This window comes from Plectrocnemia conspersa, unplaced genomic scaffold (genome assembly GCF_051122295.1).
Source record: "Plectrocnemia conspersa isolate PC_06_02 unplaced genomic scaffold, ASM5112229v1 ptg000007l, whole genome shotgun sequence".
Taxonomy (NCBI): Eukaryota; Metazoa; Arthropoda; class Insecta; order Trichoptera; family Polycentropodidae; genus Plectrocnemia; species Plectrocnemia conspersa.
In genome coordinates, this window is record NW_028277171.1 from 10170647 (window position 1) to 10188978 (window position 18332).

General features: G+C 27.7%; 1 protein-coding gene across 1 annotated transcript in view; it reads right to left on the reverse strand.

Moving 5' to 3' along the window:
- LOC148233898 (cell adhesion molecule Dscam1-like) overlaps window positions 1–18332 on the reverse strand; it is a 182333-nt gene that overhangs the window by 52522 nt on the left and 111479 nt on the right. The window contains exon 3 of the mRNA XM_088188970.1: window positions 4724–4877. Coding sequence (XP_088045096.1) covers window positions 4724–4877 — 154 coding nt within the window. The remainder of the gene's footprint in view (window positions 1–4723; window positions 4878–18332) is intronic.

Consider the following 18332-nt stretch of genomic DNA (forward strand, 5'->3'; position numbering starts at 1 on the left):
TACGTAAGAGAATCAATTTTTTTTATTTATTATAATAATATATATTAGGAAATTAATATTTTGACAAATATTAATCATATACATATATGTAAAATGTAAAAGTGGATTTGCAATTTTTTTTCCTGCTAGTATAATGAAACAATAATATGTTTTAATTTCAATCTCGACGTAGGAAAATCTATACTTATCTATTATTTTTAATTTTTGACGTCTTTATATAGGCATATACATATTTATTTGAATTTTAGGATAATAAACTATATATTATACATACGACAATATGTCTTTAGAGTTTAAATTTTATATTATGGTTTTAAGGGAATTTTCCTAGTCACCGCATTTCAAGCGATTGAAAACTGCTGATATCAAGACGTGAGTTTATTCAAAAAGAAAATTCAGTATAAATCTCTATAATAAAGTCACTTTAGAATTTAAAACGTAAGATTTTTGTATGTTATTTGTTTGTATTGGTAAAATACGATTTATTTGTATAACAATTAGGCTATTTTTTACTTATTCTGAAATAAGACGTTTGTAGTTTATACTTAGTATTGTGTTCGTTTTTTTATTTATAGTAAAATCTTTTTTTTTGGCTCATGTATTATGGTGTCAGCAAAATATTTACATATAACGAATTCAAACTGAAAGTTAAAGTGGCGCAGGCCACGAAAAATATTAATTTGGAATTTGTTTAAGGTACTGTTGGTTAAGGAACTTTTGGTTCAGAACTTTTTTTATATATGACATTAACATTTAAAATGAGCTCAGTAGAAGACCATCAGCTGCTGTAGATGAAAAAATAATAAGAATAAGCTAATCCACTAATAACTGTTTGGACACTTGCACATGACATCTGGATGCCATAGAAAAGGTAAAAAAAATGATAAATGGGCACCGAACGAACTGATCAAAAGAAACAATAGCAATGTTCCGTTAGTTCTCATAAACAATAGAAGGACATTATTAAAAGTAATTATTAACCTCGTTTAGAAATAAATTATCTACAATATTATTATTACAAAAGCTAGACAGTAAAGAAGATCGAAAATATATTTCAAAACCAAGTTTGCACATGAAAAAAATATTATGACAGTATTGTGGTATCCTCGGAAAATATTAGTAATAATATTAAAAAGATTTTTTACTAGAAATATTGAGTAATAAAACTGTAAAGGACATTTGTTGAAATACTACTGATTATTTTCTGTCAGGATAAAAGATAAACGTAGATTAAGTAAAATGTTAAAATTTAAGATTTTCTTGAAATATATTTTTTGAGTGATGTAAAACACTTAAATTTAATGTTTAAAATATATGTGTGATCATCAGCTTAGAAATCATTTAGCATCATAAAATGTCATTCCATGACTTATTCTAGGTTTTAGAATTTAGAGCATGAACACAACTTAAATTTGATTAGAGAGTGTATAACAAAGTGCTTATTGCACAGAAGTTTATGTATCATATTACGAGATGACTACATATTCAATCAGAATATAAAAAAAATATGCAATACAGCCTCAGATGTTAAGATTTGTCTTGTGATATCCGCGTCAATTAACGAGATCGAGGACACTGTGTGCCTCTCTTTGAGACTGCTTTTCTGGTATAGTTGCCAAATAATGCAAACGACTCACTTCTTATTAAAATTTTGTGGAAAATAAAAATCAATTATTATTATATTTCCCCATTTTTTGGATTAATTTTATTGAATAAGTCCAAAAAATATGAAAATTTAATAATAATCGATTTTTATTTTTACAAAATTCTTACAAGGCATGCATGACATCGACGAGTTTACTTAAGAAAGCACTTCTTCAAGTTGCTGTTATATTAATTATTAATTTTATTACTTTATTAATTTATTAGGATAATAAAGCTAATTGTAAGGGATTATGTAATCTGCGGATATTTTGAAACAACTTAGTGTTTGTGTGCCACCTAATTAGCTTCCCAATAAACACAACTATCCTAAACTTATTTATATCATAGACTTTTAACTATCTGTCGGACAGTATTGATTTGTTCGCATACAGGTACTAGCAGTTGGTGGACGCATTGTGGTCTAGCCGTTATTATATTATGTATACTTTTGTCTAATAGCTCTATAAATATTTTTAACTCTATTTGAATAATATGAATTATTTTTTGTGCGTGGTGTATTGACATAAAGCTGTAATGACATGCGTATGAATTAAAATTAATAAATACATAAAAATAGAAAATATTTTTCATCATGATAATGCAGCACTAAATACATCAAAAATCGCAAATCAATGTTAAATTTTTTGCTCCTACCGCTGTATATACCTTTATCTTAATTTAATTTTTATTGCTATTTAAACCTCAAATTATTTATTGTCTAAGTCTGAAGCAGCGTACAAAGATTGCTTTAAGAGACTTGAAAAATATTTTTTTTCCAAAATGGGATGTATGCAGTAAAACATTGCTTTAGCAATATCGTATTTTTAACAGGTTAAGAGGGGTTTACATTGTAAAATCGATAGTTTCGAAAATAATAATGGATTATTGTATTATTATTTCAGAAACTTCTCAAATGACCCACGCTTAAATGTAGTATTATTATTAATAATAGGCTAAGATGCAATTTGCTTATTCAGATTTATTCCTGATACTCTCAAATTACTAGTCATTATCCACTTTTTATTTTTATTGACAAGCACAAAAACGAGTCGATGGTGATTTATCGCCGACAATTTAAGGGCAAAACACTTGGAAATTCTTCGGGCGGAGCAATAAGGAAAATCCCCAAGAAAAACCCGCAGCCAGTCGAACATTAGGGGCGGCTTCTTTCGCCGCGCTCCACGGCAATAAAAACGCCCGGGAAAATTCCGGAAACATTGCGGAAAATCCAGTAGTGGTGTGTATGTGATTTATTAATATTTTTTTGCATATTCTTCTTTTGTGGGGGGCCCACAGCAGCAGCCATTGTTGTTTTGTCGCGCGCGTTTTGGGTACATTAGGGACCGCGCCGCTTTTCCGCATTGTGTTAGTTCCACGTCACATTATTATATGGGAGGACTCTTGCCACGTGACAAAAGCGAAAGATGATTTATGTGTCTCGTTATTGTTATTTCTTTGTCTTTAACGTGCGCGCCGGGTGTGTGTTTAACGATTTAAAAAAATGAAAAAACCGGACATATATGGTGGCAAAATTAAAACGAACTTTTTAAAAAATGACATCTCTTGAACTAGCAGTGATATATATAATGACAATGTTTAAAATGATAGTTCAGAAATTTAGTTATTGTTAAAAATTTACTACGATAAGAAAGCCCATAGAAGTACTGAAGAAAGCAAATATTCGTACTTGACACGAAAAAGTTTATGTATCACATACTAACAATATATTATTTTTTGACCATTGTGACGTATTATTATTTAAAAAAAAATTAAATTAATAAAAACGTTGAAGTGATTTCGCTAAAGAAGAAGAAAATCTAGAATAAGGAAAACTTTTCAACTTAAGAACCTCTAAAAGTGGTCTAAAAAGAACACTACCTTTTTATTTAGGAAATTAGTTAATACAATTAATATACTCTAAATTATTGCAACGTCTGAAAACGGATAACGTATTGAAGTACGATACTATTATTATTCATTATTAAATCAGACAATATTTTATTAAACATACATATACGTAGGTAGTTGTGTAGAACAAAAATAGTATAATAAATATGCTTACATGTTTTTTAATTTTTATTGGGTACGATAGTACTCTATATTTAGTCCCGAATATTTATTTATGTTCACTAAAATAAAACAACTTGTTAAAAAAGCAAATGTTATTTATAACGACGCTCCCGAAACAACTTGGTTCAAAACATTTTATACTTGTGTAAAACGTTTTTGTAAAAGTGTATATAAGTTAAAGTCAAGTGTATTGAAACAATGCAATAATTAAATTCTCAATAAAATGTGTAAAGAATTTTAGCATGATCTATTTATATATAAACATACATATGTATAATGGAGAGTATAATGTTAATGTAACGGGAAAAGAATTTTTAATCTGATCGTATTACAAATATTGACAAAAATATATCCACAGTGTTATTTTAAGTCGCTAATTAGTAATATAACGCCATTCAATGTAATTACTAACCCACACCGTTATGGTCATATTAAATCAATATTTGTCGGTCCCCGGTTGATGATATACGACCGACCATTATCAGAGATATCCATATAAAGTCGCAATTTATCTAAGAATAATTTATGACCCAGTGATTAACGGTAAATCCGTGTTCAGTGATACTCAAGCGTGGATTATCTTGGGTTAAATTTGGAAAACTGCAGAAGAGTCAACACAGTATAGTAAAAGATAATATGCCTGTATAAGATATGTTAATCAATACTAAATATTGTAAATGTTTTTGAGTATTGAAAATAAAAATGCAGTTTTACTCCTATTTTCTGATCAATATTTTATCGGAATCTTAGCTTAAAAATATTGGTTAATAAATTTTGCCTATCCAGTTAATATCGCTACAATTGAAAAATTATTATTTATGTATATTATGAATTTATTATTTTATATTTTTTCAATACAATTGAATGATTATGGATCTCAGTTGCTATAACCAGAAATAGTAAATATGTTTGCTTAAATAGTAAAAAAGCCCGCATATAGAACGGCAGTATTATCGTTATTTCTCTGGCGTGTATTTTATATTCGAATTGGTTTATAGGAGAGGCTCACCTGATACCGGGTATGTTAGTGACAGGATCTCCCTGGGATGTGAGCCAAACGCTTCCATCGATGCATTCTGCTTGAGCTCCTTTCCAGTTTAACAGCTTCAGATTGACAGTCTTCCTCATTACCGATTCTTCAGCTGATGAGGGGCACAGCCATGCTGAAATAAAACAAGAGATAATCAATATGGGTTAAAAGGTAATAATATATTCTTTAATAGGCTTTTGAGACGTTCGTAGTAAATATCTGGATTGTTGATATTCATAACTTATATTTGTTTAATTATTATTGCTTGAGAAATTACACAATATAGCAAAAAAAAGACAATATAAGTTCTAAAAAAAATACATATAATTTTAAAGCTGCATGTAACTTGTGAATATAGAAAAAGTCTGGATGTTCACTCAAATTTATTGTTTTATGCGGACCACTTGAAAATTTTCAAGAGAGTGCAGTTGATTTCGGATTCTTAATTCTCTGTGAAAGTCCTTTTTCATAATTTCATTTTAAAGATACTTGATGCTGGCGGAATTTTATTTTCAACGGGTCCTTTCTCCACTAAAGACCTTGGTGTGACGTCTGAGAAGAAATGGAAATTCATTCTACACATTGCAGATATTCACAGTAAATCTTTACAGAAAAAATCAATGGCCTAACTCTGTTGAAAACTGTTTCTTCTTATCTGATTAGTAATGTAGTTCTTAGATTATTAAATACAATATATGATCGATTAGAGTAGTTGAGAAAATCATAAACAATTATTTGTCATAGCTTTCAAGAAAGCATATATATATTTTCAAACTTCTGCCATGGACCCACTCTTTATTATGTAGTGATATAAACACAATGCAGTGGTTGTAAAACATTTTAATACAATAAAAAAAGGCTCTATGTTAATTCTAGACAAATAAGAATTATCGATTTGGCATTTTTCTCAAGAAATTCTCAAGAAGTAACAATATACATATATAATATGTGTTACTGGCTTATAACTATTTTCATCTTTACGAATTTGTTATTACCTACAATATATTAAAAAATAGCAATATGAATTAAAAAGTTTAGTTACAATTTAGATAAAAAAGCTGTAAATCTTTTACAATGAGTCAAATAAAAAATAATACAATGGACTAAGTGCTAATCTAGCTCAAAGTCTGGAATTATTGATATGTTTTTAGCCTCTAAAGCAATGTGTGCATTGCTATTTTTTGCACTAATTTAAGGTTGTTTTCATCGTAGTCTGTGATATATAAGATTTTTTTTATTAAATCAAACACTTAAATATGCCAGAGAAAATATTATTACATTTAATTTATTATTGCGACTATTAAATAATTTATTTTTCAGTTGTAAAAATAATACATAGCACATGTTTGTGTGAAATGATATAATTATTTATTAAAATTACAAATATACTTAGTTCGTAATTAAAAATGTAAATGATTTCCAAAATTTCAATTGAGAACATAAAATATTAAAAACATTTTATAAATATTAAAAGCCTTTTTATTATCTAAACAAGAGATAATGTTTGTATTTTTAATGAAATCAGTGCATTCTTTGATAAACGATATTCTATTAGCTGGAAGCAAAATATTTTCCAAACAATGAAGATAAAATTCCAAAGATAAATATTTTTATGCACGCTTTTCAGATAAACATCATACTTCTGCATTTACATTATCGAGTTTAAAATATTTAAGATCTATGTATATAATACAAAAGTATATATTATACAATAGATATTCAATTTATCAGTATATAAATTTACAAATTGTATTTCATTTATATAATCGTTGAATTAATGACTGTCTATCTTAATAAAGCGATTTTGATATGGCTATTGAATGCAAACGAAGCTTAAATTCCATTTGTATTGTAATTATATTGTAAATTTATGTTTATTTTGGGTTGAGTTTGAAACTAGATTAAAACTGAGATATTTTAATTAAAAAGTAATTATTTATATTTATTAAACATCCTTTAATCAAACAGCAGTTTATAAACGTGGTGTGCTTTTATTGTTCGACATTACAAAAGTTTTACACTTACGACTGTCGAATCGCAGTACGGTTACGAAAGTTTGACTGAAAAATTGTAGCCGTAAAAAAAGTTTGCGAAAGTTGATAAACAAAAAAAAGTGCAAAAAAGAGAATTTGCTAAAATTGTTACATTATTATTTTTTATGAAGGGAGAATCGCTGTGTTTTTTTTCTTTAAAACGTAAATCATAAACAACATCTTCCTTGTTTATTATTTCTTTATAGTATAAAATGTATAAACTTTGCAAAACAGGTTTTTTAATTTAGATAGCTATTTATATTCGTTAAGCTGACGCATGGCTTTGTTATTGACGGTCTATGTTGATTTTGCAATAAGGCAATAATCAATCATTATTTAGCTATCGATATTACACAAATAAAATAATAAAATTGAAAATAATAATAATATATTCATATAATGAAAATTTTACACAATTAAAATAAATACTGTCCGTTTAAAACTAACACAAGATTAACAAATAGAAATAACGTATTATTTAATAAAGGGTATAATATATTTTTTTCATAAAACAGTATTGATTTTTTCCAAAATATTGATAGTCTAATCAAAAATATTGTTTTAAGACTTATTTGTTTAAGCACGTAATTTAAAAAATTATACAGTATATGTAAATCACTATACTAGCAATAATAATTAAATTTTTTGGAAATATTATTATACATACGAATATTATATATAAATTATTACTTGCGAAGTTTAATAATATAATATTGACATGGAATATAAAATATTTTATAAACATTTTTAAACATAAAGTAAACTGTAATAAATTAACTGAAGGTAACTACCGTGAATATGTTAATAATTAGTTAAAAATAAAATAAATATGAATAATGAATATAAATTACATTGTGGCAAATTAATTAAACATATTATATTTAACTAAGACAAATAATAGGACACATTAAATTAATTTTTTATTTATTATTAAAAAAACCTAATGATATTCTCAAAAAAAACAATAAAAACTAGCGACTAAATATTATTAGATAATTTTTTTTAAGAATAAGAGTAAGGCATATTATTTAATATTTATGTTAAGTTGAAAATAGAAACGTAAATAATAATATCCAATAATTTTGTTATTGGATAAAGTTTTGAAATAGTTATTATATCTCTTTACTCTAAAAAGGTTGGACCTTACTGATTTACGTAATAGTATCTGAAGTTTAAATTCCAAATCTTCATTGACTTTATCAAGAGCTTGTGCTACATTTAGGCCTCCCGATCCGGGTAAAACCAAAACCGCGCATTTTTAAAAGAACCGAATACCCTGCTATTTTTAACGGGTACCCGGGAATTTAAATTTTAATATAATATTTTATTTCTTCATATGAAATATACTGTATCTCATATTTTCATTTTCATTAATTTTCAAGATGCAAAATTCTCCAGCTATTCTTATATTTCGCAAAACCCATTTAGAGATTAAGTGGGTAGTGAGAGCATTGTATCGAAAAGGGACAGGAAATCCCTCTTCAACGGTTCAAAAATATTGTTTCACAATGTAAGTTTTCGGCATTCTCAAACATTTTCCGTTTACCAAAAAAATTAAAATCCGAGTATTTAAGTTTAATTTATGACAAAATGCAAAAAAACCGGGTAATGAATTTGGCTGGTTATTTGGATGCCTTAACTACATCGAAGCAAATAGCGGCTCAAAATTTATTTTATTTCAATGTCGTTATATAACACTTTGCGTATGCTTGTCATAAAATTTCAATAATTAAGTAGGGAATATTCATAGGGAAATAATTAAAATATTAAATTTATTTATGAATAAGGAAAAATATACTGTTTTTTTTATATACAAACAATAAAGCAGTACAGTTTAAATATAAAAACAGGGTCTTGGTATAAAAACACAGGTAGTATTAGCTTATCGAATCACCCTCCCAATTGTTTAACGCAGAACAGGTTGAAAAACACATAATTGAAAGAATGCGCAGCGTGCTAGAATTAGCCGTGTAATTGGTACATATTTGAAGTTGTTCGTTTAATTGGAAATTTATACTACGCAGGCTTGACCCTCTTGTTCGCCTTCCGACCCGACATTAAACCAATTGAGGTCAGTTTTGCGGCTGTACGGAATATTACAATACATATCTGGGTGTATGGAAATATTCGAATAGGATTATATTGAGGCAAGAGTCGGGAGTTTAGCATAATGCCAATTGCGGTCACTAATTTCCATACAAATGCCAAGACAATTGACAAAGGAGATACGCTCGTTAGTGATGGCGAATCTTCAAACGAGGTGTTTGTATCAATCACGAAAACGTGTTTAATGTTAACGAAGGGTAAATATTAATATATAACTGGCGATGATTTAAGAAATATTTAAATTAATACACGAATCTAGATATAACTAGAACACGACTTAAATGCTATTAGAAACGCATAGTTGAATGATGTGTACATAAATGGTGGTAGTCAATGAGAAATCTATGTTTTTTATATATATATTATTTATTGTGGGAAGGCACCGCTCGAGACGCACTTTTCGCAATAGAATGACCGTTCCTGTAATGTGATTCTTAAACTGAATGCGCTAAAAATATATATGCACGAATAGCTAAGAGCTAAGTTAAACATGTGAAAACAATAAACAATTGTTTAACAAATACTGATTTTATGAGATGGCTGATCATAAAATAACAATAAAAATATTTTTGGCTGGCCCGAAAATTTTGCCAGTTTCTTAGAATCGATAAAAGCCGAAGTTACACCAGATGTTTCTCATTGTTTGTTCGAGTCGAGCACGTGATAAAATAATGAAATGCCTTATAACCATTAACATATTTCATCAAACTTTTTTATATGAATATAATATGTAAAGGGTATGTAGCGTAGCTGTGGACGGGGTCAAAAAGGGCTGCCTACCCCAAAAGTTTTGGCATATTGAAGACATGCATTAAAATACAGATTTTAAGGTAAGTCAGATTTTGTATGATAATTGTGTTTGTGGAAACAGGGGGGGGGGGCAAAGTTAAGCATAAATCCTAGCTACGCCACTGGCTATACATAATATAAGATTGTATGATTTTATAAAGCAAAAAAAAAAAATTGTGTAATAATTAGACAGATAGAATCTTTTAGTGGATAATAAATTTAAAAGTTATTTTGTACTACTTATACTTTTCATTTTCATTACTAGTGCATAAATTAAAAGCTTAAGTAAATATGAGAACAATAATTTGCTCTGTTCTTACTGCTGTAATATTTATATTTTAGCTTTGAGAGTGAGCGTCTATGAAACTTAGGCGAATGAGGTAATAAAAGTCATAGTAAATTATAAATTATAGATTTTTTTTACTTAAACTACAATTTAATAAGGTGGAAAAGTATGATAAGCCTACTATTTACTAAGCTAAAAGATTGTTATGATTTTTGATTTATTAAGTCAATTTTCAGTAAAACAGTTTAAAAAAAATTAATTAAAATTACATCAACATGGCTTATTTTATTTAATTAAAAAATAAATTCTATTTTTTATTTAAAAGTTGCAGCATTAGATCCGATGAAAATTTAATAAATTATTTGTTACACTGCATAGAAGCAAATATATCTTGTGTAAAGTATTCCAATTATGCACTTCTGATAAGTAAAAAATTATGTTTATATTATTTCTGTGGCATATAATTAAATTGGCCTTCAAACAAATTAATTCATTCATATGCTTATATTATCGTAAACAAATAAGCAATAAATATGCAAATTCATAGTCGAAATAAAAATCATTATATCATCAAATGACGTGCGTATTACTGGTATCCAGAATCTTTGTTAGAAACAATAAAAAATAATATACAAATCAAAATTTAAGATACAAAACATTATATCATTTAAAGCAATAACATAAGTAAGTCTAGTAAATAAATATAGTCCAACAATAACGCTCATTCGACTTTGGTTCATTTTTTCACGAATCTTTATAATTGGTCGGTTGGCAAATTATTAATTACCTGCCAGCCGTCTTAGAGGAACAGCTGAAATTCAGCCTTTTTTTTAATTATCAGCAGCATGAATATATTTTAAAAGTCATCAAACAAAGAGAATGTGATATTTTATGAGAATATCTTGCGGTTAGCAAATAGTGGAAAGCATAAATCAAGCAATGCGGCGATATGAAAAGTTTCATCAAAACATTTTGAATTTTTTAATTAAAACTGTATATAAAAAATAAAATAAAATAAAATATGATTAAGTTATATAATACATGTATCTAAAATCTATTCAACCTAAGCAACTATTAAAAAATATCTTATAAGTTAAAAATATTTAATAAAATATACAAATATTGAATATTTTTTTATTTTACTAAAAAACTAGCGAAGCTACAAATGTTGCTAAACAATATCTTAAAGTTAGGGCTCTAAAAATAACATCAGTTCTAAGTTTGTTTCAAGAATAATATTAGTTAAGTTAATCTGAGGCGCTGGTATTATACGCTTCGTCAACTTTTAAACTCTTCGATTGACGAGACATGTTCTCAGAATTGTCCAAAACTATGTTAGTGTATAGTCATATAGTGTATATCAAAAAAGATTGAAATGAATAGTATCATGTGCTAAATAAAACCAATACACACAGTGAGTTAAAATGACAATGCAAATATTACAAATAATCTCTTTTTCAATACAAATAAATATTACACTGGAGCTGTAATTTGTTTAAGAGTTATATAATATAATATCTAACAGTATCAGTTACATAAAAGCATTACATAGAATTACAAGGTATTTGGTTTCATAATAGATGCATAAAAAAATTAGGGTAGTGTTTCTGTAACGTTTAATAGTTGGTTATAGCTTTAATCAAATTGTTAAAAAAAATCTTTAATTAAATCAGGAACCACCTTTAATAAATTAATATCGACTGTTTGCTTCTTAATTTAACTTACTATTATTTTTTAAGCATATTTTTATTAAAAACCTTACAGTTTATAAAGCATAATTTTACATGTAATACAATAATGATATAGTTAACCTTGAATAAAAAGCTAGATTAAAGTGAATGATCAAAATTTAATTTCATTAATCACACAGACATTATATAAATTTAAAAACCCTGTGGGTTCATATGGGATTCAAACCAAACTTGATTCAGAGCAAACAAACAACTTGAAACGCATGACTTGTACCATCGCGTTATCGTGCTGGTAAAATATTTACATAACCAATATTAAATAAAACCACAGTGTATATCAACGTCTATCACAACAAGCGAAAAAAGAAATCCTTTGAGATTCTGTGGTCCAGATTTGAGCGAGCATATAAAATGAGAATTGTGTAGCTACGAGTCACACGCCTCCGTGTGCATATCTTCTAGAATACATGTTTAGGACAATTCACTTTGTGGAGTTTTCCGCTTTTCCCGTCGAGGGAAATTCTCCTGACGTTTCTTACATCTGCCCCGGAGAGTACACCGATATCTTTTGTCTGTACATATATGTCTAAAAGTACCGTCGACGCTGCGACGATGAACCCTTTAAGAGTTTACAGAAGCGATATGATAAGAAAATCACAATAAAACTTATTTTGACTTTGTATGATAATATTTGCTTGGAATAAACTTTAAATTAGCAAACATATGTATTATGTTATTCATATGTAAATAATAATACGCCTTTCTCTAACATACTTCTCTTACTCATGCTCAGTGTTGCACACGCTACGGCTCCATGAATACTAAATTGACTCAATACAGACCAACACAAATATTTTTTCTGTCGTTTTAATAACTTTTATTATTAGAACCATTTTTTTATAAGTTCAAAAAAGCGCTAGTTAGACGCAGATCTTTTAGCGTCTAACTGGCTAAATATGTCAAATCACAAATCGGAAAAACTCACTGGTCATTATACCTTTAAAAAAAAGTCGAAAATTGTTTTTATATAGCATTATGTATAAATTTATAGCCGTCGGGTATGAATAATGGGAGAAGAAACGAAAATATACTATTGGAAGCTAAACATTTATTTACAGACTCACTATGTGCATTGAGGTTCATGCTGAGTGTGTTGAAAAAAAATAAACGTGTTATAAGTCAATCTTAAAATAAAAGTTTGTATCTCTTCTTTACGAATTTCACTCGTATTCAATACAACTTTTATTATAAAAATACATCAATCCAATAGAATGTTTCAATATTGAGACCGAGTATGTATCTGATGATGTTTCACACAGAGTGCTTTTTATTTTTATATGTGTTTATTTGATAACAAAAAACTCTGGGATTGTTTCACCAACAACCTAATATACATTTGTGTAACCGTATTTGTGCAAATATGTGTATGTGTATCATGTCTGAATGTACAATTTTCCGCATCTTATCTCGCGCTCGATTCGAGCCCGCCATTATGCACGGCTGGAAAGACCGGCAACGAATGAAATGTGGTATACACTCATATACTCCCAGATACTACACATATATTTTTTATATGCCCACACGGATATGCAAAGTAAAAAAATAATAGTACACAACTCCATATCGCCGCTAACAAAATGAAAGCCAGTCACGAAGTTAGCGGCTGAAAGGAGAGATTACAAAATTTACCGACGGAAAAGTTCGCTTATGTTTTATTTTATACGTCGCTCGCTACTGTTCTTAGACATGGCCTTTGACAAGGTAAATGTAAATAACGAAATAAAAGGAAATTTAGGATGATGTAATGCGATATGGTTCACTACGACAAGGAGCTGAAGATGTAAAATGCAATATTTCAGAAGATGTGACGTGTATTTACCCGAGAAGCATTATATTATTTAAAAGTGAAATATTAAGTGAGCATATATTTTCTTAAATAAAGTTTTCAGTTGCATCAAAGCAGTTCTCAATAAAGGCATTACTTTATTATACAGCACTTACTTAAGTCATATTAAATATTTTATTACAAAAGTATTAAGCACTATTTATTTTGCTACAAATGTTAAAAAACATTGGTGATTTTATGAAAAAATAAATATTTTACTTAAAACTTCATAATTTCAACTAAATGCGTAACAAACTGATGATTAACTAAATGCGAAATAAATTTATTTAATTATTGTTATATTTTAGTCCGATCCGCAATATAGATACTAGATAAAAATAACGTTTTATTTTGTAGAAATACAATATATTAATAAAAAAAAAGCTGCGTTTTTATAAAATAAAATATAAATATTATTTTCATATAATTATAATTCCAAAAACGCAGAGAAATATTATAACTATTATTTCAATTTTTATATTCCCTCGACTCGCCTGTGGCTGTTACCATTCAGCTTCATAATATGTTGGTATTGCATGTTGATCTATTTAATGTCAGTTACGAGGAACTAGTTCAGTTTGTATCATTTAATCATAATATTTTATATATTTTTTTTTCTTACTACGTCTTCATTTATTTTACATGTCTTGTATTTTTTGTGTATTATAATAATACTGTATTGTATTTTTACCATCGTGAAGTATTGGGGTGAAATGTTAGGTCACAATGGTCCATATTCAATTTAAATAAATACATTTTAGCTATTTATTATGTAGGATGATTTTAAAAATTTTAACATACATTTATACTATTGACTCTTTAGGAATAATTTCGCTGATTTTTTTTGTGGTTTTGTATGGACAATGTAATTAACTTAACACTGCATAGTCATTTTAATCTGTCACAAAACTTTTTAATAATTCAATACCTTAAACTTTTATATAAAAATATTTATATTCAAAATTAATATGACTAAATAAATTCACAAATAATATTGATAATAAATTTTACGATCATGATATTATAAGGAAGTATTAAATTTTAGGTTCAGTCTGATTACCAAAATAAAAAAATAAAAATAAGAAAAATACCCCGCAAGTGGAGAACGCTTCCGGATCGATTCTCCCATAATTGGCCCTTTATATAAACTATTTTCTATATTGTGACCAATATGAAAACATCCACATACACACACGTGAAACCCGATACCCGATAACGAATCGTGAAATTTGTTTCTGTGTCGCGTCTCAGCCAAACGAAAAGGAGTGTTCGCGTTTGTGGGAAACGAAATATCTCGGTAATGACATTTCCCTCCAGACGGAATGGATCCTGTTTGATCTGTTGAAGGTAAATACGAGACTGGCACATTCGTACACCACATATGTGTTTGTATAATAATATGTGTGTGTATAATATATCCGAATGGTATATTTGACTTTATCAGGCTAGGGAATGTGACCCGATCTCATTATATTGCTCACTTTGCACCGATTCGAGGGAAATTTGTTGATAGAATGGCGACGGTAGTCGTTTCGCTGACTGAAAATGAAAATCGCTAAAATTAGAGTTGTTTTCCAGTCGAGAATTCAATAAGTTGATTTTTAAAATAGTATAAAGGCAGTTATTGTGTATTATATTTACTTGGAAATACCTTCTATATTTGAACATTTTGCTTCTTGTGACTTTGTACGTATACTATCAAAACTACTATTGAGTTTAATACCCGTATTTTATTCAGGTTTTATTTCATATTATTTTTCTATAAGAATTCTTGTTGAAAAGAAGCATATCTTAGTTAATAATATGCAGTATTTTTTATTTGAAACATGGCTTGATGCACTACTTAAATTTTAATTCAAATCAATTTAGTATTTTTTCATACTGTTATTAAGTTAGACTTGATATATATTTTTTCATTAAAAAGGAAAAATATCTCTGAATTGAATAGATACCGTCTATTTTTTTAAGCAATTATTTTGTATAAAGAAACTTTCTTTTTCATTATAAATAAATATATATTTGAAAACTCTTTTAGAAATGTCTGTAAATAAAGTACATTTATGAAGTTCGAAAAGGCATTAATGTGACAGTTAAAAGCAAAAATAAAATTAAAAATATTTAAAACATGTAAAAGTGCAAATAAAATGCTGCTTAAAAATTCTGATATGGGAATATTTTGTTCGCATTACCAACTTAATAAAACATGAAATTTTTTCGCATAAAGCTAGTTTTTTTATTGTAACAAGCGAGGATGCTTCTAAAGGTATGATATTCAAGTTACCAATTATATTCTGCTTTTAAATTAAATATATGCTTATTAGAGTGTAACATATTAATACGAACATTTTTAGCTTTGATTGCCGACTGAAGATAAAATGTAGATAATCTTTAACAACTTGATAAAAAATATATTTGATAGGCAGAAATAAGTATTAATTAGTTCTTCCAAAGCAAAAACCACTCTTTTAGGGAATGTGTTGTTTCTGTTAGATAAAAATATGTTTTGTAAGGATTCGCGAATATAGATACTATTTTAAAAAATGGGTTTCAACACGATTTTAACTTACTTTAAAATTTTAGTTAATATCTTAGAGAAACTGGTATAGAAATTCTATATATATATTTTTTTTCTACAATCTCTACTATGCGGACAATCAGCAAGCTCAATGACATTTGAATATAACTTGTGGGAGTTTTTTTGGCTTTTTTCTGTAATCAGCTGTCATCGCTAGTATCTAGGTATTAGTTGGCAAATATTATTTTTAGGTATATTTGCTTTACTATTTGTTTCACTGAGCAGATTGGAATAGTGAATTTAGTAATTAATGGAAGACAATTCATAATGATTGTATTTTAAAAATCTAAAAATATTGTGATCTTTACCTTTTAAATAAAAGGTATCTCATAAAAGTATTTTTCGGTTGTTGCTATATTTTTTCTTATTTCAACAAATTTTTGCTCTCCACAACAGTCGCTCAGTCCAACGGACAAAAACTTTGTTTATTCAGATTTTCATGCGCAATTTTCGTTTGCCCAATAATCACCAAATTATAATAAATATCATATATGTACAAGAAATCAATGAATAAAAATTATTTTCAGTATTTAAAAAAAATAACTTTTAAGTATAATAAAAAAATATTTGGATATTAAAATGAATTTAGGCATTTGATATATATTTGTATTTATTATTTATGTTATATTAATATACTGAAAATAATTTACTAATATATTTTGCTACTGAGTGAAGTGGATTTTGCTTTGAACAAATATCTTAATGTTCTCATTGGGAACTGTTTATTGTGCCAAAAAAAAAATTATTTAAGATACAAATATCAAATGTTTTGCTCGCTAATAATTGCATTAACATAATATAAAAACTTAAAAATATATTGTTGTATCAAAAAAAAATTAAATACACGATTAACAGTGATTGTTTTGAACCGTTTATATAAAATATGACTAAAAAATATTTTTATATTATTATTATTTTTTTTGTAATATATTATCATGGTATTTAAAGATATCTCTATTGATCCTAAATAAATTCTTATTAATTATTTCTGGATTAGCAAAGACGGGTTAGCTTAAACCTTATCGGAAAATCGACATATTGTATTGAACCGATACGAATTGGCGGCATTAACATTGGCCGATATTAATTACGTTAGATTAACTGAGACGACGGGATATTTCTGCTTCATTTGATACCTTTGGAAAAAAGAAAAACGTTGGATTTTTTCCATATTCTTTCATTATAATACATAAATTACCTTGGAGTTATTTTTCGCCATAACGTTCGAGATCGAATCGTACGACGCTATAAATTCACCCCGAAGGAATTATTGTTTTACATTTATTACAATCTCGAATCGAGAGAATTTCATAAGTTGGAAAAAGCGAGATATGCGAAGCAATTTGATATATGAAATTAGTTACGGTAAGTTCTCAGTTTACCGCGTATAAAATTAGCTGCAACGTTTTGCTTATTAAATTCAAACTTGTGCCGCCACGTGCAGTATGTGAAATTTATGCTTATTTATTCTCGGAGAGTCTTAGTGTTTTGTGTGTGATGTTGAAAAAAAGTTAAAAGGCTGGCTTAAAGGCGTAAACTGTTACTCGGAAGTTCTAAACTGAACCGTCAAGTCATGGAGCGAGTTCTAAATTTATATTTCGAGGGAGGAGTTTCTTAAAGCATTTTTGACATCAATTCGCCCAGTAGCTGAAACGCTACTTTAAACTTTTATTTTACTTTAAACCGTCTTTAGCTACGGTTTAAATCTTTATAACGCAATTTTGTCAACGTTCTATATGTATAATAATACAATGGCAAGATATAAACTAAGGGTTGAAGTATTGTTTTATTTTTATTTATTGCATATATGTTTTGATTAGTACTACCGGACTTTAGTTATTAGTTAACTTACAGACAACTTGCAATTATTGAATTAGAGAATACCATTATGTAGTTTAAACTAAGATTGAATTAGCTTATAGCGAAAATCAGAACCATTTATTTTTTAATTCTTTATATTATAATTCACTTTCGGCTTAGAAATAAATGTAGGAAAAAACAAATATATGATTAGAAAAAACAAGTAGCTAAATCTTTACCTTAACCATCTAGAATCAATCTTAAAATTCCAAAATAAGATTATTAGTGTAAATAGTGAAGTACACAGTTGTCTCCATATTTGCTTGATTTTTAAGTAAGTACTATTTTAATGCAGTTTGCTTCAATATTTTTACCAACTTTTTAGTAAAAAACAAAAACCAATATACACAAGTTTTATTGTAA